Source organism: Abrus precatorius, unplaced genomic scaffold (assembly GCF_003935025.1).
Source record: "Abrus precatorius isolate BTA unplaced genomic scaffold, Abrus_2018 Scaffold8, whole genome shotgun sequence".
Taxonomy (NCBI): Eukaryota; Viridiplantae; Streptophyta; class Magnoliopsida; order Fabales; family Fabaceae; genus Abrus; species Abrus precatorius.
The window spans coordinates 20,161,180-20,187,939 of record NW_020874428.1 but is presented as its reverse complement, the minus strand read 5'-3'; the positions used below and the strand labels follow the sequence as shown (position 1 = coordinate 20,187,939).

Sequence of the window (26,760 nt, the reverse complement as noted above, 5' to 3'; positions counted from 1 at the left end):
TTTTTTAAATGTCAATTTTTCAAGTGAAATTCTTTTTTAAAAATTTATAAAAAAATATTAGTTTTAAAAAATTATTAATTTTTAGAAAAAGAATTTTTTTTATAAAAATAAAAAATATAAAGTATAATAATATCATTTATAAAATTAATCTTCCATCACCGTCTACTCTCGATATTAAACATTTAAATAAAGAAATAGTTTAACTTTCTCCCTCCTTTTCACTTCCCTCCTTCCCCTTTCAAACCTTTTTCTCACTCTCCAAACTCTCAAACAAAGTTTTAAAACACTTGAATGGAAAATTTGGTATTAATGAAATGATTTTAAGTGAATAAACTCCAATTCCTTAGTAAAACAATTCTCCTACTTTTGACAAAATATAATAATTCATAGAAAATATTTCAAAACAAATATAGATTAAGTGTAACAATTAATCCATAAATCACAAAAATTCAAGAAATATTCTTAAACCTTGAAGTTCATCATTTGAGCTATACACAATTTTTCAAATTATGTAAAAACCCTAATCTAATTATAAACAACAACTCATAATCTTTGTATATATATAAAAAAAAAATATAAACAATTAATCCAAGAAATTCAATATCAAAACACTAAAAATTCAATCCTAATACACCTATTTCTTTTTGAGTTCTCCTCATCTTCTGGGATGCCAAAAGTCGATACTTTTCTTCTATTTACGCAAAACATAATTTGATAGCTCGCTGTGGGAGCCTAGGTGCTTGGTGTTGGGCACCTAGGCACCAAGTCACTCGATAGCAAAATGAAATCAACAAATGCAGTGCTTGAGCGGTGGAAGTTTAGAGCTCATAAATCCATCAAAGTGCCAAGAAAAATGCAATAACATAAACAATTAACAAAAAAAAAACATCAAAAACACCTATCAAAGGTAATTTTAAAAGGGCTTTGGATAGCTTTAAACTCTTAAAATTTCAACAACTTAATGAAACATCAAGGACTCCGATGATAATCGGCAATCGTGGGAGTTGAAGGAATCATATCCGCTTTATCATCAATTGAACCTTCAAGACTCATATGATAATTGGAAACCGTAGGAGTTGAAGCAATCATCTCCACTTTGTCACCAACTGAACCTTCAGGACTCCAATGATAATTGGCAATCGCGGGAGTTGATGCAGCCATATCCACCTTATCACTAATTGAACCTTCAAGACTCTTATGATAATTGAAAATTGTAGGAGTTGAAGCAGTCATCTCCACTTTGTCGCCAATTGAACCTTGAGAACTCCAATGATAATTAGCAATCGTAGGAGTTGAAGTAGGCATATCCACTTTATCACCAATTGAACCTTCAAGACTCTTGTGATAATTGGAAATCGTAGGAGTTGAAGCAATCATTTCCACTTTGTCGCCAATTGAACGTTCAAGGCCCTTATGATAATTGGCAATCGTAGGAGTTGAAGCAGTCATATCCCCTTTATCACCAATTGAACCTTCAAAACTCTTAGGATAATTGAAAATCGAAAGAGTTGAAGCAGCCATTTCCACTTTGTCACCAATTGAACCTTCAAAACTCTTATGATAGTTGGAAATCGTAGGAGTTGAAGCAGTCATCTCCACTTTGTCGGCAATTGAACCTTGAGAACTCCAATGATAATTGGCAATCGTAGGAGTTGAAGTAAGCATATCCACTTTATCACCAATTGAACCTTCAAGACTCTTATGATAATTGGAAATCGTAGGAGTTGAAGCAGTCATTTCCACTTTGTCGCCAGTTGAACTTTCAAGACCCTTATGATAATTGGCAATCGTAGGAGTTGAAGCAGTCATATCCACTTTATCACCAATTGAACCTTCAAGACTCTTAGGATAATTGAAAATCGAAAGAGTTGAAGCAGCCATTTCCACTTTGTCACCAATTGAACCTTCAAAACTCTTATGATAATTGGAAATCGTAGGAGTTGAAGCAGTCATCTCCACTTTGTCGGCAATTGAACCTTGAGAACTCCAATGATAATTGGCAATCGTAGGAGTTGAAGTAGGCATATCCACTTTATCACCAATTGAACCTTCAAGACTCTTATGATAATTGGAAATCGTAGGAGTTGAAGCAGTCATTTCCACTTTGTCGCCAGTTGAACTTTCAAGACCCTTATGATAATTGGCAATTGTAGGAGTTGAAGCAGTCATATCCACTTTATCACCAATTGAACCTTCAAGACTCTTAGGATAACTGAAAATCGAAAGAGTTGAAGCAGCCATTTCCACTTTGTCACCAATTGAACCTTCAAAACTCTTATGATAATTGGAAATCGTAGGTGTTGAAGCAGCCATTTCCACTTTGTCACCAATTGAACTTTCAAGACTCCAATGATAATTGGCAATCGCGGGAGTTGAAATAGCTATCTCCACCTTATCACTGATTGAACCTTGGAGACGTCTACGATATAATCGACAAAGGTGATATGGAGTCTGTGGCAAGCCAAAATCAACCACATTAAAAAGTTAGCAACACATCGTCATATAAATTCTTAAACTGTCATAAATTGCAGTAGCTTTATGTTGATTAATATACATAGATCTGTAGATAGTACTGCAGAAACGTTACAAGCACTTGGATCAGAGGAAAAGGAAATGTGAGAGGGCATTGAACTAGAAAAATGCAACATAGATAGATAGATAGATAGCCATTACAGTTCACATGACAACAATTCAAAGTCAAAACACCATAATAAGGAATATCAAAAATAAAAAATAAGAAACAATAAAAGTAGAAGATAAGAGCACACCTGTCCAGGATTGGTACCATCAAGCTCTTTGAGGGTAGGCCAGTACTCATGCATAACCCAATTGGTCCTCGTCCCCCTGGAAGCACGACCAACATAGAAAACCAGAGTCTTCTTCATTCCAATCAAGGTGCAGCCGGACTTAATCACGCGATTCTTCCCTGTTGCCTTCCAATACCCACTATCCGTAACTCGGTAAAACTGGTGCCCCTTTGAATACTTCCGATCCAGCCGACAGAAGAAGAACCACTCTGGATCCTTGTTTCGTATCACTGACAAATCTACAACACCAACCACAAACCCAGTAAACAATAGTAAAATTAGCAAAACAAACAGCATAGCCACCTTCCACAGTATTGTTTCCTATCAATTCCACATCTAAACTATTGTTCTTTTTATTCACAAAAAGAAAGTTACATAATGCAGTTGCTACTTTTCTTCAATCAAAATTAGATTTCATCTCCTCAGCGTTTTGGAAATTAATTAAAAAGCTATAAGCGTGAATTCAATGCATATGCTACAACTAGTAATACTGAAATAAACCTGGATGCATGCTCATTCAAACATGAAACAAAACATACTATTAACCGTTGAGCTGTGTTTGTTTATCAAGTCCATTTTGATAAACAGCACATACTATATTTAATTTTTGGTACGAAAATATCTAAAAAAAATAAAAATCAGCAACGGTGTGAGAAAAAATGGTAAAGCAAAGCTTTGCCAATTATGAAGAAACCCCGAATGAAAATTTGAACGAGAAGAGAAAAAATACCAGGCAAATCCCAAGGTTCCCATTTGCAGATATCAATTTCACGGATAATCCAAACATCATCGTCATTTCCGTTGATCTTCAAGCGCAGGTAGTAATTGATAAGCTCTTCATCGGTGGGATGGAAACCCCCCACAACATCGCCCATCACAATTAAGCTCGTTTATGCAACACCCAGAAAGCCAAAGAGAGAAACTTTGAGAGAAAATTACTGAAATTGAAGGGGGAAACAGAAGGATTATAGGTGCTTTTTCAGTTCTCGGTCACGGGTAACGGAAGGATTATATCTGTATATTCAACATTCTTTGCAGTTTCCGCGCTCAAATTTTATCATCTAATTTATTAAATTTTATCATCTAATTTGTAAATGTGTAATTTTTTTTATTTATACTTAAAAAATATATTAAATTTTAGAATCAAATTATTTGATCAACTATCAAATAATTTTTCTATTAATTTTGATTATGATCATGAATATATAAATATTTAAATTAGATGATAAAATTTGATTATAAACATATAAATATTCAAATTAAATTCTGATTATGTAACAAGCCCTAGATAAACAAGAAGCAAACAAAGTGAGAAAGCAAGGCATGTTAGCCCATGAAATTTGCTTCATACTAAACACTTGTAAGTAAGATGAAAGAGCAGCACATGTCACCCAATGAATTTCATTTTCCTATTAGTAAAGAGAAGGGTAGAGGGATGGATAAGAATGCTTCAGATTATACAACAACAATTGAATCGGATTCTATTTTTTCCGAGAGTTATTGGCAAATCTTAATACTTTCTTTATGATAAACAAACCCAAGAAATCTATTTTACTTATTAAAAAACTAATTTTAATTAGTAAAATGGTTAGAATTTTTATTAAGAAATCTATGATATAATCGTGTATGTTAGAATTTTTTTACCACTACTTTAATTAGTACTTTTTTAAACATTGCTTTTTAGTTATTAGCTTAAAGTATTTTTTATATTTTTATTTGTATTATTTTTTAAGGATTCTTGTTCCTTTAATTTCTAAAACTTTATTATCTTCTTTTATTTTTGTGTTTAAATTTTTTAAATTAATTTTGTTATTAGTTTTATTAAAATGTAACAAAATCCTTAAATTAAATTTTTATAATATAAAATCATCAAAATAATAATATAAATTAATTCATATTAACTTATTTTATTTGATAAAAATATTTTAAAATAAGAATAAAATTAAAAAATTATAATTTATTAAAAACACGATTATTAAATTTTAAATTCTGAACTAATAGTTGATGGTATTCTTATATATGATTTTACATTTATCAATTAATATTATTGAACAATTTATTTAAATCAACTAAATTTTTCTTTACCAAAAAAATCAACTAGTTTTTTAATTTTTATTTTTCTACTTTCAATACCTTAAACTTATCCATCACACACTATTGTTTCCCCATGCGATGGGAGTTTATAGGTACATAAGTTGAAGGACGATATAGGAAATTAGCATAAACAAACACCAATAATGAAAAAACAAAAATAGGGTGGGGTTCCAAATTCCAAAACCCTTCTAATAACCCAACTCAAATTCTATTGCAGTTTTTGTTATCCTTTCTAGCTTCAACAGAGGCTGGTCACTCAACCATTATTGTAAGTTCATCTCTATCTCTATCTCAATCTCCTCAACATTCTCACTGCCTTTAATTTCCCTTATTATCCATGACAAAGGGTTGTGAATTTTCATTTTTTGCTTTTTGGATGTTTTGCCCCATAATTTTAAAATGATTCTATCCTCATACTGAACTTTTGGAGTTCTTTTCCATTTTCCACCTCATTTGTTAAATGTTTGTAATTTTGTGCTAGGTTTCAATTATGGCTCAACCAAGTGGTTGATACCGTGTTGTTTCTGCAGATTCAATGGTCCCTTGAACCTTGAAAACATGAGAGTAATAAGCTTTTCTGCTGGCATAACAAAACCCAGTTTTTTGATTGGCCAAACAGAAATGCCTATTCTAACATTTGGTCATTCTAAGTTGAGTGCAACCCTAGCACTTAGGTTGCCATGTAACTGCATTAAGAGAATGGGGTTGATTACAAGGCTTCAGTATTCTGTTGCTGATAGAACATTGACTTCTAGCTCTGTGGATTCGCGTGTGTCTAAAACAACGGATTCCGGTAGAATCAATCGGAGGCGTGGTGGGTCCTCATCGCTGTATAGTCGTCCTAGTTTATCAGAAATGAAGAAAGAGAAGGAGGCAATAAGGGAAAAGGTTTATGAGTTCCTTAGGGGAATTGGCATTGTTCCTGATGAGCTTGATGGGCTTGACCTTCCTGTGACAGTTGATGTTATGAGGGAGCGCGTGGATTTTCTTCACAGTTTGGGGCTTACAATTGATGACATAAACAACTATCCACTTGTTCTTGGCTGCAGCGTCAAGAAGAACATGATTCCTGTGCTTGATTACCTCGGTAAATTGGGAGTCAGGAAATCCACAATCACGCGGTTCTTGCAGCGATACCCACAAGTGCTCCATGCTAGTGTGGTTGTGGATCTTGCACCAGTGATCAAGTATCTTAAGGGGATGGATATCAAGCCTGATGATATTCCTCGTGTTCTTGAGAGGTACCCTGAAGTGTTAGGATTTAAACTTGAGGGAACCATGAGCACATCAGTTGCCTACTTGGTTGGAATTGGTGTAGGAAGAAGAGAAATTGGAGGTGTCTTAACTAGATACCCAGAGATTTTGGGGATGCGAGTTGGTAGAATCATCAAGCCTTTTGTTGAATATCTGGAAAGCTTGGGAATTCCAAGGTTAGCCATTGCTAGACTGATAGAGCAACGACCTTATATTATTGGATTTAGGCTGGATGAGAAGGTTAAGTCAAATGTCAAATCCCTTGAAGAGTTTAATGTTAGGCAAACATCACTTCCATCTATAATCGCTCAGTATCCTGACATCATTGGAACTGACTTAAAGCCTAAACTTGTCAATCAGAGAAGTTTACTCAATTCTGTACTTGATTTGGATCCAGAGGATTTTGGCAGAGTTGTTGAGAAGATGCCACAGGTAGTTAACCTCAGCAGTGAACCTATGCTGAAGCATGTTGATTTTCTTAAGGGCTGTGGATTTTCCTTGCAGCAAATGAGGCAGATGATTGTTGGATGCCCTCAATTACTTGCTTTAAACATTGACATCATGAAACTTAGCTTTGATTACTTCCAAATGGAGATGAAAAGGCCTTTGGAAGACTTGGTTACTTTCCCAGCATTTTTCACTTATGGTCTGGAGTCAACTATAAAACCTAGGCATAAACTGGTTGACAAGAAAGGATTGAAGTGTTCTCTGTCATGGATGCTTAATTGTTCTAATGAGAAATTTGATCAACGAATGGACTATGATACTATTGACATGGAAGAGATGGAAATGGAACCATCCTTTGACATGAATTCACTGATTCAACCAAGGAGTGATGAATCAGATTCTGATTATGAAGATAGTGATGAGGATAATGAGTAGAATGATTATATTGCTTTGATAACTAGTCCTCGTGGGAGAATTTTTATCTTCTTTTGATGACCTATAGCTGGTAGTTTCTATGCTGTGTCATTAGAAAGGTAAATTATTATGTGAATACAGGTGAAACATTTTCAAGTGTTTGTATCCAAATTTGACACCTGTTTATGTGATATGATATTGAGTTTACTATTCTTTTGTTTTAAGAATTCACCTCCTATGGGTTTCTATTCACTCTTATACAAGTAGAGCTACTGATCTCCTCATCAACCATAATATTGTAGCACAAAAATTCTATGGATTTTTGAATTGCTTAACTCAATGAATAAGCTTTGACAATATGAGAGTGTTTATGTTCTTTTTAGCAATCACTTTTTCGGATTATAATAATAATCATCATCATCATTATTGTCGTAGTTGTTGTTGTTGTCATTATTATTACTATTAAAATAGCTTTTCAGCTAAAAGCTCTTATGTATCATTTTGATTATAAGATTTTTCAGATGTAAAATCAGTTGAACCAAACTCGGAAAGTCATTCCATTTTACTTGCTCTTTCTCCTCTTACACTGTTCACCTTCATTTTGTATATTTTTTATGCTCATTGTAGTTTTTTCATGTTTGCATTTTGAAAAATATTTATAGAAAGGATGAAGACCAGTTCCATGGTTTTTGCATGTAATAATGTTACTGAGCTTAAAATGAATGAAATCTCAGTATGTCGCCCATCTGTCCATGTATGTTAACTTGGAAAGGAAGAATGAGAAATTTCATAAGCCAAGTTCATTGTTTATGGTCATGCACGGGTATGTTTTGTTGAGTTTAGGCATGTAAGCTCATGATGTAGTCATTGAACTTTCCCACTTTGATATTTACATTTGATATTTTTATGTTTTTATTTTATTTTATTTTATTTTATCTTGCAAATGTTATCATGTAGTAAACATGATTGTTTCATTTTCTTTGCCAATCATCACCCTTTCCTACTGTCTGGTAGCTTATTTCCTTCTTTTCGTTTTATGCTTGAATTGTAATATGCATCACATTTCTATTCTGGCCTTCAGCTAGCCCTGATATAACAAGGACCACAGTGACATGTTCTGCTCCTGGAAACCAGCTTAGAGATATGTTTGAATGGTGAAGGGGGTACTTGATGTCTAAGAATAGAAAGCATAGTACTTGAGTTTTATTCCTTTCTCTTGGTGCTTGTTATTAGTTTGTTATTTTTTGTTGACAGAAAAGGCCCTGCTAAGCTTAGAGGTTGGCATTATCTTATTCTTCTTTAATGTGCTTTTGTACTTTTATGTGTAAACAAATTTATCTTGTTTCTTCCATGCTATTACTAATAAGGGAACCTGGAGTCCCTCTTGAATTTGGTTGAAAAGGGGGATGTTCATTTAATTACATTTATTTGTTATGTGCAAACTTTTAGACTAGATTGATGGTCTCCTGCTGCTATTATAAGCCTGATAGCATCTCACTTAGTGTTTAGTGTGTTGGCCTGAAAAGCAAAAACAGAAAAGGGAAAGAAAATGTAAAGTAGGAATGGTAAAGGCAAGTTAAAGTTAACACTAAGCCTATATGACTATATATTGCATTACTAAATTGTTGGTATGCAGTCTAAATGTCAAAAGCTCCATTTCCAATTAACCACATGACCTTTTATTGCTCTACAATTGGTTCACTAAGGCCTTCGACAGCCTCATGCTACCTTTTTCTACTACAATATCTGCTATGCTCAAACTAATGTATTACGTAATACTTAGGTAGGGTGACAACTGACCACAAACACAAGCATTAGGGGCTGGAGGTAGAATGCATTTTTATATCTAGAGTTAGGGACTCACTTTCTGACATATCCACACACATTTTGCATCATATATCATTAACCAAATGTTGGACATTTATAATTCGTTAAGTAGTTAATTATAAGTAAATTATTGGTTAAATAGCTTTGGAGTTTAGTTAATAGAAGTTATGCAATTTTGTGGTGATTTGCGAAGAGCAGACTTATCCTGTTATATATAAATGATAATCTTAAGGCTTCATATAAGGTACACAAGGCCAAAATTGCTGTATCAAACACAAGAGTCAAGAAACAATGACTGTAATATATATTTGTAATTATTGAAAGGGCCATATTTTTCGCCTAAAAGGCAATAGCTAGTTGTGTTATACAATAATGTAAATGCAAGTTAGTCCCAATATAGATGAGGAGAGTTGGATGTTTTTGCACGAATAACCCCTTGGTTTGCACAACAGTTCTCTCGACAAAACCCTAGCTAAGTTGTTGACCAAATGTTCATGGACAGTTGGCATGGTGGTTGAGTTTGCTTGCGTGTGAGAGAGTGTTGTATGCTATCTCTTTGCATTGTTCTCACCTTGTTTCTTATGCTGGCCAAGGATTTGGGTGTTCAGTGAGGGTATGTTGATGGTGTGATGCATTTTTTATATCCAGTAGTGATGAATCTGGGTGAAGGAAATCCGCATTGATGAAATCAATTCATTTAGCCTTTAACATACAGAATTACAAGTTAGTAGATAATTACGCCTTTTATCATAGCTCGTAATGTATTTTTATCTAGCATAGGTTCAAAGTGCAAGCTGGGGTTTTGTAGATTTTAGATAAGCATATTTTGTGAATGTAACTTCAAACAGGTGTTGATAGACATTGCTTGGAGTGTGTAATGGTTTCCATTAAAGATGGTACGGTTGCTTATGTCCTTGTAACATTTTGTAATGTTTGATATATTTTGATATAGTTTTTATCAAAATATAGTTAGTGTCTGCCTGAACTTTGTAATTGACAATTAATTACTCACCTCCAAAACCTAGTTATTCTTTCTATGAATATGGCACGTAATGTTATCTCATGATGATGACTAAAAACCTGATTTAGAAGTATATGTGCATCAAATACAGTTTATAAATGTGTTTGAGACGCCATCAAGAGGCTCAATTCTCACTATACACAATGCTTGAAAGAATTTGAAACTGAACTCGAAACAGTCAGCAGCATTAAGCACTACATACAATATTTGAGGTATCAACCTACGCCACATTGCTAACAGTTTGCTAAAGTTGTTCCATTAACTTCTCTGATATTTTACTTTCAAAACATCATTTTTAATATGTAAATAATAAAAGAACTTTTTTAAAACTGTTAATAATAGTAAGATTTTATTAAAAAAAATTTATAATACTTTTATGAGATGCTAAAATGCAAATGCTGTAGGGTTTGATGTTCAGAAAGGGATTTGAATTTTGGACGCATTTAGACATTCACATTATTTGAAAATATATTAACCGTAATCCAATCTGACTCGGAAAAGAGAATAAAGGGGTCTCTGTTTCCTTTATGAATTACGAATCACATTTGACGTTGGTGCAGTCGCGAAAATAGCGTGCTTTTTGTCGTTTGTCGGATATGGCCGCATTACAATGGTAGATAATTTGCGACATACAATTGTAATTTAATTTTGCAATCTATGTCACCATCTTTTTATTTTTGTTTCTTTCGGTGCAAACTTTGCGACAATCTACTTGATAATTTAAGTCACAAACAAATTATGAGATTCCAATGGTATCATTTTCTTTAACGTTATACAGCATGATATTAGAGAAACACTTGAGTTACTTTTGCGCAAGATTGGTATAAATCTTGTATTTTTTTCATTTGAGTCCATTGAAATTTTTTTACATTTTCCATATATTTATTGTGTTATCGTTACTTTCGAAAATTGAATTTGGGTCAAAATAGATACCCCTCCAGCTCATGATAAGGTGGATATCCATAATGGAGAACTTAAGAATCGCACACAAACTCATTTCATCATTGATTGCTTATATTCGAAAGAGATTATTTTGTGTGTGTGTGTGCGTGTGTGTGGACACGAGACTATTTTGTGAGAAAGAGAAATATATTAATAATGTCAAAATAAAGTTTCAATCACAATGGAATATTTTACTTTTAGGAGATTGGATTCGCTCAACATATAATTATATTTTGATGATTATTATTGTTCTAGTTTATGATTAGCTGACTTCTCGTTCTAGTGAAATTAATACAAGGCATGAAAATATTATTAACTTCAACGAAAATTTGGAAATCCAAGAGAAAAAGAAATATTAATAAAATGGGTGGAACTTCATTTAACTTATTTAGATTTATTTGTTAGGTAGATGAAAATAGTATATTTTAAAAATTACACATTATTTTAGATATATTGAAAGAAGTTTCACATTATTTATGATAAACAAAAAAGTGAATAAACAAAGTTATATAATAGATTTGAATTCATGATGTCAAGGTATCTTAAAAAAAACACTTTAAACTTATATTTAACTTTTCTTATTTTTTTTTATACTCGTGTATGAGAGTGTTGTAAAATTTAGTTTAATTATTTATTTTATAAAATATAAATATATTAGAGTCAATATAGAGTAATTTATGGATTGTAAATTTTTTTACATAGTATTAGTCGTTCGTTGTAAAAATTTATGAAAGTAAAAATGGTAATTTAAAATCTAATGTCCAATCAATTTGAAATAATAATAATAATCTCTTTTCAAAGAGAATTCAACTATGTTATTTAACAAAAGGTTAAAGCATGGACTTCAATTTAAAGGATTGACAAAGCTAAAGCTTAATAACACAAATACCAAAATAGATCATTTGCTTCTAATAAAAAAAATTATCTACTGTGAAATATAAAATTAACTAACTATAAAATATTATAATTTTTTGTAATTATTAGATGTAAATTTAACGGCTGAAAGATGAGGGCACCTATAATTTTGAAAACAAGAAACATGATGATTTCGTCCATGATAAAACTTTTTTTACTTCTTATTTTAAAGTTATAAGTAAAGTCTATGCATTCTCTATTTTATTTATTTGTATTTTGTCTTCCTAACTTTTTTCACTTTCACCTAATAAAATATTAATTTATTGACTGTATATAACGATATTACTTTTTCTTTAAATCAACTTTTAACTCTTTTCAAACTCTCTTCCCACCTTTAATGATGTAACTATTTATATTTAATTATTCAACACTCTATTCTCAATCTCATATGATCTTCTAACTAAGCAATTTGAAAGGGTTATTCAAAAGATTTATATTTAAGTGTTAATACGATTTTTATCATAGTACATTTTATAATTTTTTACATTTAAGCATGAATTATAATATATTTATTCTAAAAGCGATTCAACGTATGATCATAAACTTAGTGTCTAAGTTTTAGACTTCTATTTGGACACATTTTAAATTTATTTTTTCTCATTTGTATCAATCCCATTAAAATTTTAAATTTATTTTTTTTTATCATAATATACCAAGGTAACAGATATAAAATTGACTGATAACAACTAAGAAAATACCTTCTTTTTTTATAATTGAGGATTATCAAACTTTTATTTCTTATTATTTATATCAATATTATGCATGTGGACAAGTTCAAGACAAGATGTCTCAGGTTTTGAGTTCTATAAATTTTAAAAGCAGAAAAGTGATTAATACTTAAAATTGCTTAAACTCTTTAATAATTATAACCAAAACTTACAAAAGGAAAGTTTCGAACACCCAACAATTTTGTAATCACTTATAAATTAAAATATAAGACAAATCAAACGATCCCTTATTAGGTTGACATTGTTCGTATAAAATTAAACATTCATATATTTACATCTGCTAGCAAATTTGGTTGTCCAACATCAAGGTTTTTTGAAACTTCGACTTAACCAGGGTTCAAAAGATTACAAGCATAGATGAAACCTTTTTAATTTAGTGGTTCTTACACCTATATATTATTATTTTTCAAAGCATTTCATTTTTTGTAATAGGCTTTTTGTTGGCCTAAGCTTAATCTGTTTATGTAACTCTTTTGCTTCCATTGCCAAAATTCTAATGAGAACCTCTAAATTTTGTTGTTCTTTTTGTACAACTTTAATTTGTTACAACTCTATCCAGAGGGAAATCTGACAATATACATTTTCGTCTTAACATTTTTATATTTCAAGAAGTTTTAAGGGGTGCATCTCACCAAGCTACAAAATGGATGATGCGTAAGATATTCAACAACTATACAGATCTTTGTACAGTAGTAACTCTTAAGACCCTTATGTAACTTTCTCTATTTTATTTTTTATCTTTTGTATAATTTTTCAACCAGGTAAATGAGGAAAACAAACCTTAATTATGACTTGCTACTTTAAATGCCATCAATAATGTATGGTATGTATGAGAATATTATGTCTTGTCATGACTGTGAAATCACTTCTGACCAATGATGGTGCAGTAATGACCCTTTATGTTTTCTTGCCAGTTCCATTATTTCACTCATTCCTTTAGGAAATCATTTGGGATCATGGCATTCTTATAGGTGAGAACACTACAGTGAGTCTTGCATGATCAGATAGGGAATAGTCTTCAGGCCACCTACCCTTTTCCACCTCTGAAGGGAATAGAACTGCATTTTTCACTCTAAAACCAATTGTTTGTACCTCACCCTCATTTGGCTCATCATCTTGTTGCCCATTCTGCTTGTCATCTCTTTTTTTATCTGATCCTGTTGGATTCCATATTTGCTGCTGCAACCACATAATAACAGTATGGCATGAATAATCTTGATTATAAATTTATAAGTTAGTTGCTGCCATCAATGCATTGCTACATGCTCTATGGAGAAAGCCATCTATATTTCAAGGTTACACTCTCAACTTATCCTAAGTATATATTGATTGTATAAGTCTGAACACAACTTCTTACTAAAATTTACTCAAGACTTCAGAGGTTTCCTATATGAAATTTTAATAATAACAAATTTAATCTAAACCACTTTACCAGAAATTCTTTATAATCAACACCACCATTTCCATCTATATCTGCTTGGACCCACAACTCCTTTGTTTCTTCAACACCTAATCCATGGCAATGACCAATTAAATTAAGCTGCACAAAATGGAAACACCGAGAGCCTTTATTAACATGAGAATTACTCTGATCAGTGAGCACACTATCTGAAACATAGAAGTGCTCATCTAGTTTAGTCATCTAATAGCAATAGAAAACACTACACGAAACCTGTTGAAGTGCTTCACAGAAACTATAGTAGGTAATGCAATCTTCATTTTCAGCCTTTAGAAAAGCAAATGCATCACTCTCTGTCAGTGAAGTTCTTCGCAATAGACACTGAAAAAGGCAGAGTTTATTGTCAGTGACAGAATTCTGTTCCATAACTAGATCAATAGTATGGTGCTAGTCTGGGCTTGAAAACAATACTACTTAAAGAAGCTCTATAGATATAAAAGCAATGAAAAAAAAAACATGAAAGTGCTATTTCTTTATGGAAATGTATTACTAGTTAACATGACCACGTTAGCCAAGTGAATTGTGAATGAAGAAGTATTTCTATTATCTCAACAAAATATAAAATTGATCCCTGCATAGCATAAGAAAAGAATTATACACCAAAAGCAAAAGATGTTAAAAAGATGTTATCATATTACAAGTTTTTGCATAGCATATTACAAGTTTTTTAATTAATCCATAAGCATAGCAGGTGGCAGGTTCTATAATAATCATATTTTCCTCAAGATTTTACTTGAAAACGTGGACCTTAATCTATGTCTGGAAATTGTTTTCTTTATCAACTTTATTGTTCGATTCCCTCTTGCTCAATGGGGAAAAAATGTTGAAAATTCTAAAGATATGCACGTTGTTAAAGATTACCTTAAACATGTCAAATACTGCTTCACTCCAACTTGTTTTAGGTAGTTTTTGATATTTGCCAGGATTAAGAAGCCATATAAAATCAACAGCACAAATATTTCCCAGATGATTGCGGTGGCTAACCCACTGATTGACACAAGGTGAAGCAAATATGAGTGATGGGAATAATATCCAACTGAAAAATTCTGAAAACCGAGTTATTATTATTACCTTGTGAGCATCAGCATCAGTGTAATGATGTGCAGTATCATACGATGAAACAAACCCCTGAGACCTCAGGAACTTGTAAACATGTCCCCTTTTGCTTCCATTCCAATCACTGAGGAAGAAATAAAATTATCATAAAATACTAATAGTGATTCAAATTTCTTTAAAATAAAAGAATGGAGCTCTAATTGAAGCTTACCCGCATAGCATAATTGGTAAAGGCTTAAGTTGGTACTCTTTCTGATAAGATTCCACATATTGAAGCATCTTGTAGACCTTCATAAAATCAAATTTTAATATATGTCCAAGTGAGAAACCAAGGCTAACAATAGATGGTGCTTAAATACCAAAACTAAATGGTCACATACTTGATGCAATCGTACAAGGCAAAGACTTGAATGATGAGGGAATAGTAGGTGAGTGTTGACAATAAGAATTTCCTGCCTAATATCACTGTTTTGGTATTGTGAAAATGGAAAAGCTAACTCAACATGTAACAATTGAGCTACTCGGTCACCACAATCATTGAAGTGCAACTCCTTATAATTTAGAACTGTAAAATTTTCCTTTTGCACTGCCATCAGAAGACCTGAACATTTCAAAGGAAACTCCTTATGAGCATTTGTGCTTTCAAACTCAACAAGTGTTGCAAACAAAACCATGTATATGGAAAATGTATGTATGAGAACCTGATTGACTCTTAGCTGTCTGAAAGTATTCTATTCGCTTGCAAATGAAAAATAGAACCAGTTTTTGCCCAATATAAACAAATTTTAAACATCTTAAGACTCAAAAGGGTTTTTTTATTTTACATCTCTAGGATATGGCTATCAATAATAAAGATGATCAGGTTGAGATATGGGAAAAAACCGAGAATCCAAAATGGTAATTTTCAATTGAGAGAATTTTGCATACCATCACCACGATTGTTAGTCCTTCCAAGCTTGAAGTTAATATAACCAGCATCACCAAGTCTCTTCTCATACAAATTAACAAGCTCTTCGTTTGCAACCCAAAATTCCTGCACAAATCCAACATATTATTAGCATCATCACCCTTCAAAAACCAGACTTCATGACAGAATAAAAGAACAGTTATTTTGAAACCATAAATAACTTCATAGTTTATTATACAAGTGCATGTATTTATCACAATCTTGAACTGTTGATTTTCTAATAAACAATTATAACTGCACTTTATTATCTTCTAAAGTACATCCCTTTACTTTAGCAGAGTCAAATCTTACATTTGTGTATTCAATAAAACATGCAACCAATTAGCCTTTAGCATATTAAAAACACTCCAATCAAATTCTTTGAACATGCAAACCTGAAGGCAGATAATGGAAGATCTCTCATACAACAACCAATCCAATATACTGTGATTCCTAGCCAACCAAGACGCTTTGTAGTCACTTTCACGGCAACTTTGATCCTGCTTTCACCCCACCAAAACACAAATAACAAGCATCCAGATTTAGACCACCCCATCAAAGGAAAAGATCAATGCAAATAGGTGAAACTCATAACACAAAAGAAGAACCTCATGGTTGAGGCGTTTGTATATGGGGGCTAGAATGTTAAAAGTGGTGCAGGTAATACAAGGTTGTTGTTGGTTTTCTTGCATTGAAGAGGCGATTGCATAATTTTCAGTCCTTGGAATTCTTCCCATCTTCTCACAATTCCTATGATATCTTTTCAAAATGCTTAGTCTACGTCCAAATAATGCAATGCTAGTCCCTATATATATAATATGAAATATATAAGATTAGCACAATCTCTATCATATAATACCCACTAAGTTCCAACTTCAAAGGGAGGGGATGCTCTAAACAGGAGCCACTCACAGAAAGTGTCACCTTTTTTATTTTATATTTGCGTCCCCAAACCAATTTTTCATTTCTTGGAAAGGTAACCGAATTTCTACGTGTTTTCGTTATCGTTGAGAGTGATGCATTTATACAATTTTGTATTATACTTCCCCATAAATTTGAATTTCACTCTTTTGATTCACTTAATCTTCATTCTGTTGCTAAGTCGTGTGCTTTCTCGTATATCAATTTTGTATTATCCTTCCCCATATATTTGATTTTGATACTATTTTTTTTTTGCATATTTTTATTGAAAATACAAATTGGTTTAATTATTTTTTAGAACAAATGTCCAAAGAAAGTCAATAAATTTCGGGGTTATATAATTGCCTTTTAGTTTTATAATATTTTTAAGGTTAGGATTTTAAAAGTAAATATTAATTAACATATATTTTACATAATACTCCTTCCATACATGTTCTTTGTAAATATCCTGTCATTAATAGAGTTGGAGATAATTCATTTTAATAATTTAAAAAATAATATTAATAGACATAATTATGATAATTAATAAAGTCTTGTCATATTAATTAGATTTATTTTTATCATGAATAAAGCTTAACAACAACCGTCAACTTTACAGGTATATATAATTCTTAAACTTCTTATACTAACCTTTTATATAAATAAAATGTCAAGTGAACCAAAATAATGCAATCTAGATCACACTTTTTCTACAACTAATACAACTTTTTTTTTTACCTTATCCCCCTTAGCCATAATCTTGGCTCTACTTATTTTAAATAAGCAAGCTATAGCTTTAATGTATTTGAAAAAACATATATAGTTATGATATTTTTTAAAAAAATATTTTCTAATAATTTAGTGTTAGATTTTTTTTGTCAATATAGAGGCCCAAAATTATTATTGAACAAATTCTACAAACATTTTGAAATCAAACTCTCTTCCTCCACTAATGATGAAGTGTTGCAAAATAAAATGTAGTATAATGTAAGATATTTTCTTTATTTTAAATTTAAATTTAAACAAATCATAATAAAAAAATTTCTAATAAATCATTCTCCAATTTCAATTAGATTTACAAATAAAAAGTTCAAATATTGAAGATAAAATCAATGATTTGATTAAATTAATTTTTTGACTGCACTTTTGTTTTGGATCTCATCTACTTGAGTTTAAATAAGTAAATTTACAATTTTATTTGTTGTTTTTTTATATAAATTTTATTAGATCAAAATTATTTCTTTTTTTTAAGCTGTATAATTTAGTCTTGCAAAACTTATTACATTCTCTTATTCCTTGTTCTAATCATTAGACCTCCTATTATATGAAAAGAATTTTTAAGTTAATTAATTAATTTTTTCAAACAAAAAATTTACTTTGACAATATAAGAATTACTTTAATTTATATGAAGTTGATTTTTTTCTTATGGTTTATAATGTGAAATAAATATTTATTATTTTCTATTTTGAACATACATAATTTTATTTTTATTTATAAAATTGAATTCAGACACAAAAGTAAGGATACATGCTTAAAAAATAGTAAACAAAATTTATGAAAAATTCAATAAAAAGCACAGTAATAATTACAAAAAAATGTATTAATAAAAAAATCACTTTTAATTCTTATTTAACAGCATTAACATACTTAATTATTAACAATTGTGTTAAAAGTAACTACCAGCCTGTGTGGACCTTTTCTATATTAACATTAAAAATAGAGTAAAAAGTTGTGTATGTAAATGTAACGAAAACAAAAATGAAAGTCAGAAAATAATTAAATAAGAAGTAGTGGGAAGAGAATAAATTGTGGAGGGTATATTTGAGGAATGAGCAGAGATAGGAAGCAGTCCACATTGAAACGAGTTTTTATCTTTAGGCCGAAAGTTAGAATCATTGTCCATTTTCTGACGCAAACCAACGGATATTATGTATTTTCCGTTGAACCTAAAGTATTTCTATATTTATAAATTCCAGATCTCTAAAGTTAAAATAATTTAAACACTACAACAATAAAATTTTTTTTTTTTAATTTTTATCTTTATTTCTTTATCTATTCTTCACTACTCTAAAATAATATAAACACTTAGTTAACAAATAATATTTAATTAAAAAACTATTGCAATACATCAAGTAGTATTCATCAGATTAATTGAATATATTTTTTGATGATTGAATTGACACAGTATCACTTGTTATTCGAATTAAACTACGTTAAATTTGATCGATTTGGATAAAATCATACTTGTTAAATATTGGTTTAGATAATATTTCAGTTTGAATCAATTTGCATTATTAGTTTAATTGATTTACTCGATTCGATGTACATTTCTATTTATATTTATAACCTAGAAATTATATTCAAATTCTAACTTAAGTACTCAAATTTCATTTAGGTCTTATCTTCTTATATTCCTTTCCCACCTTTACCAAATTAAAACTTTCTTCAAGTAAGGCTGGTTAAATATATAATTTGTAAATTTTTTACTATAATATAAGAAAATTTTTATTATATCCACTCAAAATCTCATTAATCAGTTCTTTTCTGTTACTTTCTCTATAAATTAAATAAAAAATATTTAAATATTTTTTTTCTATTATATTAACTCAAAAAAACTAAATATGTCTATATATATATATTTTTTTTAATAACAATAATAAAATTTTATTATGTATGAATTATTTTTAGTATTTTAATAATAATAATAATAATTTTTGATTAATTTACATATTTATTAAATTAATAAATACATGTATAGTTTTAAATTATAAATGATATTTGACTTAAAAATATAATTTTTAAATATTTTAAAATTTATAATTTTTTATTTGATAGTTTATTTTTTATTTTTTATTTTTTATAAATAAATTCACCAATTTTTTTAGATATACTTTTAATCCTATAATTAATACTTATTTATAAATTAATTTTATAATTAAAATAATTTATGTTTTAATTATTATATAAATAATTTATTGTATTTTAATTCTTGTCGTTATAATATTATTAATATTGTTAATATTAAAGATTAAAACATAAATGATAAAGGTCAAAGTGTAAAAAAAATATTTGTATAAAAATTAAAATATAATTTTTAAGTATAAAACTATTTTTAAGGTAAATATCAATTATTGGAATTAAATATATAATTTAATTTTTTTATATTTTTCATATCATTATTTCAATGTTAAAAGTTGAAATCAGTGTGAATTTGGTAAAAGCCCTTTTAGCATACTAAAGAGAATATCTTTTACACTCTGTTTAGATGCTAAGAAAAAAAAATGAAGAGAATAAAGAGGGTATAAAAATATGTATTTTTTATACGTTTGGATGCTTTTTCTTAATATGATGGGAAATGAATTATTCTAACGACCCACGTAAAATATTTTCAGGAAGTGAGTGAAATTAATTTTGGGTAGAAAAATCCTGATCTTTTCGGCTGAAAATGATTTTTAAAGAAATATAAATTATAAAAAATAATAAAATTAAAATATTAAGAAAAAATCATATTAAAACATTTATTTTTTATTAAAATAAGTTATTATTATGGTAAAAAATATTTTAATACAAATTACTTTTATTTTTACTTTCGTTTCAATTCTTTTAAATAAGTAAATAAGAATTTTCTCACTTCTTCAACTTCTATTTTAGTCCATTCAATTGACATATTTTCATCTTATTTTTTTATCTATGTTTTTCTTGTATTATTTTTTCATTAAAACCACATTAATGCTGGAAAATTAGAACGTTTTTTCAATGATTTGACACAATACATGCATATCGATTTCAATCTCAATCTCTTTCTTTCACTGATACGCTGTCATTTTCCTATGTTTTTATTTCCTAATTTCTTATCCTATATTCTTGTAATCACACTTAACTTAAACTGGATTAACAAAACAACTAATACTAGTGAACTTGATCCAAGAATAGCTTTGATAAGACTAATTCAATTTAATAATATTTTCTTAACATTGAATTTTATTAATTTAACTGTCTAATTTATTTGAAAATAAATTAAGTTTATAAATTATTTTAATGTAAACAATGTTTAAATAATCTTTTCTTATGTTTTCATTGTACATATCTATTTATCTTGTAAGATAAAATTAGAAAGGAACAGTGTTTTCAATTTCAACCAATGTGAGTCATGTGTTGTTGAATATGGTGTTACGGTTGATCCAAGACAACTTGCAAATCCTTGTTTTGTTGTTATTTCGTTTTTATTCTTTTATTTTTAACTCCTGACTATTATATAGACCGTAGAATAATAAGCGACAGAAACAAATATATAAAAATTGGAAATAAAGGAGGTTCTGTTTATACTGTTAACCGATTAAAATTAAAATTGTATTTTAATAAAATATTTATATTTAATGTTATTACAAATTATTAAAATAAAATGTTAAAATTAATTAAAAAATAATACCAATAATATTTCGACTGCACTCAAGTATTTACTGTAACTACAAGGCAGGATAATAGATTTATCAATAGTGGATAGTTTAAAACTACTGTAACAACAATTAAACTTTATCTTATAAGATAAGCTCAGTTACATAGATCATACAATACTATTAAACTGTATCAAAAACTAAATTTTTAAAATTTAATTAAAAATAAAAGATAAAAAATTGAAAAGTGATTAAAGAAAAAAAAAATCTAACCTTAATAATATTTTTTTTCCTTCAATTTTTTTGGGTCATTTGAATTTCAAGAGTTACAGTATTATTAGGTGAAGAGCTTGGTACTACGCTGGCTGTTGATTGGACGCCGGTTGACTCACCAGCCATGCTTGTTGTTTTTGGTCATTCTGCAAATGATACATTTGGTTGAGCCAAGTACTGTTTCTCATTCTTTTTGCCCCACAAAAAGGAATACAATCCCACTATGATCAAAACCATGCCCAGCAACCTGCATATACAACTTACTTTAAAAATTTTCTGTGCGTGTCATAAACAACTACCAAAACTAGCTGCAGGGTGGTCAAGCCTCACATCTCCTAGAGAAGGTAGGGATTACAAGGAATATTGAAATTTGGCATAATTGAAAGAAAGAAGAATGTTCATACGTTCCAACTTTTAATGGCTCTCCAAGTAAGATAGCTTCTGATATGGCCACAAAAATAAGAGCAAGTGGATTGAACATTGCGGGATAGGTAGGTCCTTTCAGTGTAATCACCCAAGATAATATGCAAAATGTAGCAGCCGTGCCCAGTACTCCCTAAAGAAAAAAATTCCACTGGTTAATCACTTCAAGGTGTTTATGATCCTCATTCAAAGTTCTATGTTAGATTAAATAATTGTTGATGGTTAAATTTAAAAATTTTAGAACTAAGCACAACATGGTTCCTGATTTAGTTTGATTTCAAATTATTCAAAATGCATAACAATAATAATAAATTATTCAAAATTACTGATTTACTGTGAGAATAATTCTGCATATTTAATGGATATATAAAATCTTATGAAAATATATTAAATGATAAGAAATAACTTTTCACTCATATTTATACAAAATAATGAATATTGATATTAATATTAGTAGTTTTATCCGTCAAATAAAGTTTCTTTTGGAAGATAGATGTGGTTTAAAAATAATAATAAACAGTTTTGATTCTCATTGGATGTATAGTAGCTTCAATTTGTGGGTAATTAAGCGGTCATAATATCTTACGGTGTAAAATATAGTGATCAGTTGTAGATTCCACTCTAATTTCCAAGCATCTTTACTACAATCTATGATTATGCCTGTTATTGCTGATTGGATCGCTGCCATAACACATGTTAGCATTGTTCCCCAGTATCTCAGTGGAAATACTTTAAGCAGCTTGACCTGTATGAATTAAAATAAATAAATCAGAAAGATAATAATTAGCATTTTCTTAAAACTAAAGAAATGGATACCTACAAAGAGATGTGAAGATAAACCATGTGCATTGCATTTAAAGCTAGCAATTAACTATTTTTTCAGTATAATGTTTTATACAAACATTTTTACTGTTTTTTTTTATAAACTTTTTAAAACAAAAATATCTTCTGAAATCAAATAGTTGCTTAAATGTAATATAATACTCTATTGAAGGGTGGAATGCTTACTTGCACAATAAACCAAGCTGTGAATGAGAAGCAGCTGCAAATCAAAAAGAAAGTGCCCCGAAGCATGTGAGCTTCATGTGCCGCCACAGCAATATGATGGTGATTTGTATGATGAGCAAGATCAAATTTCTTCCCTTTGTAAAGACTGCAAACTAATGCTCCCCCAACACACAAAATTGTTCCAATACACTTACCTTTACCAGACTTACTTTGCAGCTCTAGTTTCTCTATTCTGCATTAATTAATAAAATGAAACTGGTTATGCAATAATGCTTCGGAGTATATATATATAGATTTGTCTTAATTTATAGATATATACCTGCATATGATAGAGGTAAGGAAGGTGCATATTGGAATCAAATTAAGAAAGTTGCCAGAGTAAGTAGCTGAGGTATCTCTTAGACCATAATAAAACAATCCTTGAGCCATAATAATCCTGTAATTTGTGCCATCCATTATATTATAAATGCCCAGTCCATAGAACTTATTAGAAAAAAAAAAAGTTAAAAGCAATGGATCATGTGCGTGTCAACATGAAATAAGTATCTCAAAATAAAAATAGGTAACGTTATTTTAATACTTGATTTATATGAGTATATCTGATATTTTTCATAAATTTTTAAAAAAATTATACAATATTTGTATAAAGTGTCTTTAAATCTGCTGTTAAAATAACATTATTCTAAAAAATGGTTCTTTTTAAATATTGCAATAATTAAATAATTCACAGCAATAATTATAATATTTTATTTAATTATTGAAATAAAAAATGGTATGCCTATTTAAATTTGATTAACTTTATTGTAGAAAATAAGTACTTTTTATTTATTGTTTGGGAGTTCAAAGATTAGTTATTTTTCAAGATTAATTCATCCTCAAATGTGCCAGAAGACAAACTACTTAACTAATGAAGTTATTATTGCTACATATAAACATTTTCCTAATTTAATGGATTGAAAGAAATGGAATCAATTCGCACGTCACGTTTAATAAATTTGGTATTAGAAATTAATTTTCCTATTTGAAAAAAGGAATTGTTTTTATGGGTGCTTTTTTTTTTTTTATCAATCGGAAAGATTTAATTAAAAAGAAAACAGACAAAGAAATTCAATTTGTACTGGATAAGATATTATTCGGTCTCAATGATAAAAAAAGAATCTAAATACCCTATCGACCTCAACAGGATGAGTATCTTCTTGGTCAAATTAAAAAGTAATTAAATCAATTAGGGTAAATAATCATATTATTATTTACTTAATTGGAAAATCAAAATTAAGGCTGATTCACAAAGCCCATTAGCCAATAATATTGCCTATAAAAGGAATGTAAGATGTGCAGGTGAATGGTTGACTTTTAAATATTTAATAACATTTATTATTTAAATCAACACCTGACTTTATCATTGGAGTACCTTTTGCAAGTATAATTTCTCTACATCAGACAAAGGAAGACCAATAGTGTCAGCAAGGACGTCACCTTATCCCACAGCAAGGGAGTATTGAGAAGATCAGTATATCCGTAACATGAACACAATTCAAATGAAGAGAATAAAAAATACAAATGTTTGACAAATAGGCTACAAAATTATGACTTTCATTAATTTTACTATATTAATAAATTTTTTAATTGCACAGCATGTGCAATAATCAATGACGGGTGAGGGATAATGAAATTATTTTTTTCTATTTTCTTTCTTTTTTTCTTTGGGCGAGGAAGGGCTCCAAATACTATAACCAGCCACTTAACAAAGGAGCATAAATGCAAATTTGGTTGAATAACCTTACAGCCAAAAACACAAGTAATTTTATTTAGTTAGAATTTTTTTTAAATTAATGTTTATATAATTTTGTAAAAGATCTTAAATTAAAAATTACTAAAATTATTTAAATAAATCTTATAAAAAAGAAACTAAAAAGGGTAAAAATAAATGCCAGGTTTTTAGTACATACCCTAATGCGCTAACGAAGAGCCAAAACCAAACCTTACAATTGAACTTTATCTGCTCTCTGCAACCACAACCCAAATAATTAAAGAGAACATGCACTCAGAGCAAAGCATGTATGGAACATTGCAACTAATCAAATCATTAGAATGAAATATAGATTTAAATTATAGTCCTACAAAATCCCTTTTTTTTTTAAATCTTTGCGACCACATTTCATCGGCAATTATCATCATATTCACATGAGCCACATTTGTTGTGAGTTATCTGAAATTTTCTAAAATTTAAAACCTTGAACTGAAAAAAGCTTACCTTTCAAAATAGAGTGCAAGGGGTGCAACGCAAATGGCAGAAACAACATGACGATATGCAAGGAGTGCAAATACGAAGGTGCCCTGAACCAATGTGATCTTTGAAAGTATCTGCATAACAGTTGCAAAAACTTGCACTAGTAACATACCTAATAGGGTCTGTGACGATGTGAACCATTCTGCCGCTGTTCTCAAACAATTTGCCTCAGTTGCGCTTGCTGCGTCACTCATTGTTTTTGTCTAAGGGAAAAGATAGAAGTGAAAGAAACAGTTTAATGAAGTGTGGAAATAAATAAAGGAAAGTGTCGGGATGAGGAAGTGAAAAACTATTTATGGTAACACATGCCATATATTAATGAAGCAAAGTACATAAGTTGTGTATAACCGAATGAAGAAAGTACATATCTGTCATGTAGACACGAAATGAAGAAAGTCTTCTTCATCAAATATAAGCATAAAATAGTTAATCACTAAAATTTATTATTGTTATCTAAAAAATTGTTAATAGGTATCCGACTTAAGGTTTAAAAGAAGATTGATCATTTATAGTTTTTATCTGGTCGAACTCTAAATAAATAACATATAAAACAAAGTGAGACATCAATGGTCAATAATATTGATTGGAGATAAATCAAGAAAATAAAAATATATTTAGAGTTAAAGAAGAACAAAAATATGGAGAGTGGAAAGTAACAGAGAAGTAAATAGATTTATTTTCCTAGTTTGACTAATTAGTACTAGCAACAGTAATAAAACCTTCAATTTGGCCTTTTTTTAATATTTTTTAAAAATTATTTATTAAAATATTGACATTTTTTAAAAAAAAAAATTTTAAATTTTTTTATCACATCATCACTAATATCACACATTTAAAAGAAATAGTTTTACATATAAGAGGGCAAGACTACTGAAAATCTTGAGTTCTATAAGATTAAGTGTAGTTTTTTTTTTAAGTGGTTAAAATATTAATTTTTCTGTTCGAAAAGTTGATTTTCTTTAAAAATGATTAGTAGAAATAAAATTTAAATAACTGGTTTTATTATTTATATAATTTGTAATATAGTTTAACATAACAAACATAGATGATTTATAAATTAATATGTTGTTGTAATTTTTTGATAATAAATGAAATAATAAATAAAAAATGTGAATTAATAAATATTAAACAGTTAAGATTTAGAATTTTTTGAAAATAATTATTATGTTATTACATTTGTAATTAGAGACTAGCAGTGTTTTAAAATTAATTAATTTAAATATTATTATAAATGATATTACTATTAATAATATTTAATATTATTAATATTGTTTAGATGTTTGTATTTAGAAATAATGTAATTATTATATATTTGATTATAATTTAGAAAAACATTAGCAATTGGCATGTAGAAAATATTTATTTATAATGATTATAATTATTATTAACAATGTCATTATTATAAAATTAATTATTACTATTAATTTTATTATTATTTAAAGGTTGTAAATAATTATAAAATATTATTACTTAATTATTAGTTTGTCTCTATTAAAAATAATTTATAATAAGGATTTTAATTCCACATATTTGATTATCATTAATAATAAATTTGTATTTA

The 26,760-nt window shown here is 29.3% G+C and overlaps 4 protein-coding genes across 10 annotated transcripts; 1 reads left to right on the top strand and 3 right to left on the bottom strand.

Moving 5' to 3' along the window:
• Positions 1–417: 417 nt before the first annotated feature.
• Positions 418–3,834, bottom strand: LOC113848304 (NAC domain-containing protein 69-like). The gene is made up of 3 exons (XM_027477763.1): positions 3,538–3,834; positions 2,769–3,046; positions 418–2,451 (listed from the first exon to the last, which is right to left on the bottom strand). Exons 1-3 carry the CDS (start codon positions 3,680–3,682, stop codon positions 970–972), a joined length of 1,905 nt encoding a protein of 634 aa, XP_027333564.1. The 5' UTR covers positions 3,683–3,834; the 3' UTR covers positions 418–969.
• Positions 3,835–5,016: 1,182 nt separating this feature from the next.
• On the top strand, positions 5,017–9,898 carry LOC113846554 (transcription termination factor MTERF4, chloroplastic-like). Of its 4 annotated transcripts, none has more exons than XR_003501698.1 (3): positions 5,017–5,169; positions 5,383–7,135; positions 8,098–8,415. XR_003501698.1 is itself a non-coding variant. In XM_027474967.1 (2 exons), exon 2 carries the CDS (start codon positions 5,460–5,462, stop codon positions 7,035–7,037), a length of 1,578 nt encoding a protein of 525 aa, XP_027330768.1. In that variant the 5' UTR covers positions 5,017–5,169; positions 5,383–5,459; the 3' UTR covers positions 7,038–9,898. The 4 variants fall into 4 exon arrangements, 2 of the variants coding, with proteins under 2 accessions (XP_027330768.1, XP_027330766.1); XR_003501697.1 differs by having other exon boundaries at positions 5,051–5,169; positions 5,432–7,135; XM_027474967.1 differs by having other exon boundaries at positions 5,383–9,898.
• A 3,285-nt stretch (positions 9,899–13,183) lies between these two features.
• On the bottom strand, positions 13,184–16,680 carry LOC113847452 (uncharacterized calcium-binding protein At1g02270-like). Of its 4 annotated transcripts, none has more exons than XM_027476574.1 (10): positions 16,519–16,680; positions 16,306–16,413; positions 15,892–15,997; positions 15,345–15,565; positions 15,176–15,252; positions 14,980–15,088; positions 14,770–14,895; positions 14,122–14,229; positions 13,882–13,989; positions 13,184–13,628 (listed from the first exon to the last, which is right to left on the bottom strand). In XM_027476574.1, exons 1-10 carry the CDS (start codon positions 16,645–16,647, stop codon positions 13,404–13,406), a joined length of 1,317 nt encoding a protein of 438 aa, XP_027332375.1. In that variant the 5' UTR covers positions 16,648–16,680; the 3' UTR covers positions 13,184–13,403. The 4 variants fall into 4 exon arrangements, with proteins under 4 accessions (XP_027332375.1, XP_027332377.1, XP_027332376.1 ...); XM_027476576.1 differs by having other exon boundaries at positions 13,184–13,625; XM_027476575.1 differs by having other exon boundaries at positions 16,306–16,410.
• Positions 16,681–21,619: 4,939 nt separating this feature from the next.
• LOC113848453 (WAT1-related protein At1g09380-like) lies at positions 21,620–25,309 on the bottom strand. Its single transcript, XM_027477967.1, has 7 exons — positions 25,164–25,309; positions 24,859–24,915; positions 23,229–23,345; positions 22,910–23,141; positions 22,488–22,646; positions 21,883–22,034; positions 21,620–21,725 (listed from the first exon to the last, which is right to left on the bottom strand). The coding sequence occupies exons 1-7, from the start codon at positions 25,307–25,309 to the stop codon at positions 21,620–21,622; spliced, it is 969 nt and encodes a 322-aa protein (XP_027333768.1).
• Positions 25,310–26,760: the final 1,451 nt, after the last annotated feature.

What these genes read in the sequence shown, in the direction of transcription:
- LOC113846554 (XM_027474967.1), top strand. Translation starts at nt 5,460, where the DNA reads ATGAGAGTAATAAGCTTTTCTGCTGGCATAACAAAACCCAGTTTTTTG.
- LOC113848304 (XM_027477763.1), bottom strand. Translation starts at nt 3,682, where the DNA reads ATGGGCGATGTTGTGGGGGGTTTCCATCCCACCGATGAAGAGCTTATC. An exon ending in GGAACCTTGGGATTTGCCTG is followed by an intron (nt 3,047 to 3,537) that starts GTATTTTTTCTC and finishes TTGGTGTTGTAG; the next exon opens with ATTTGTCAGTGATACGAAAC. An exon ending in ATGGTACCAATCCTGGACAG is followed by an intron (nt 2,452 to 2,768) that starts GTGTGCTCTTAT and finishes GGCTTGCCACAG; the next exon opens with ACTCCATATCACCTTTGTCG.
- LOC113848453 (XM_027477967.1), bottom strand. Translation starts at nt 25,309, where the DNA reads ATGTTACTAGTGCAAGTTTTTGCAACTGTTATGCAGATACTTTCAAAG. An exon ending in CTCTTCGTTAGCGCATTAGG is followed by an intron (nt 23,346 to 24,858) that starts GTATGTACTAAA and finishes CACAAATTACAG; the next exon opens with GATTATTATGGCTCAAGGAT. An exon ending in GAGCCATTAAAAGTTGGAAC is followed by an intron (nt 21,726 to 21,882) that starts GTATGAACATTC and finishes TTGTATATGCAG; the next exon opens with GTTGCTGGGCATGGTTTTGA.
- LOC113847452 (XM_027476574.1), bottom strand. Translation starts at nt 16,647, where the DNA reads ATGGGAAGAATTCCAAGGACTGAAAATTATGCAATCGCCTCTTCAATG. An exon ending in TCTGTGAAGCACTTCAACAG is followed by an intron (nt 13,990 to 14,121) that starts GTTTCGTGTAGT and finishes CATTTTGTGCAG; the next exon opens with CTTAATTTAATTGGTCATTG. An exon ending in TTGATTATAAAGAATTTCTG is followed by an intron (nt 13,629 to 13,881) that starts GTAAAGTGGTTT and finishes ATGTGGTTGCAG; the next exon opens with CAGCAAATATGGAATCCAAC.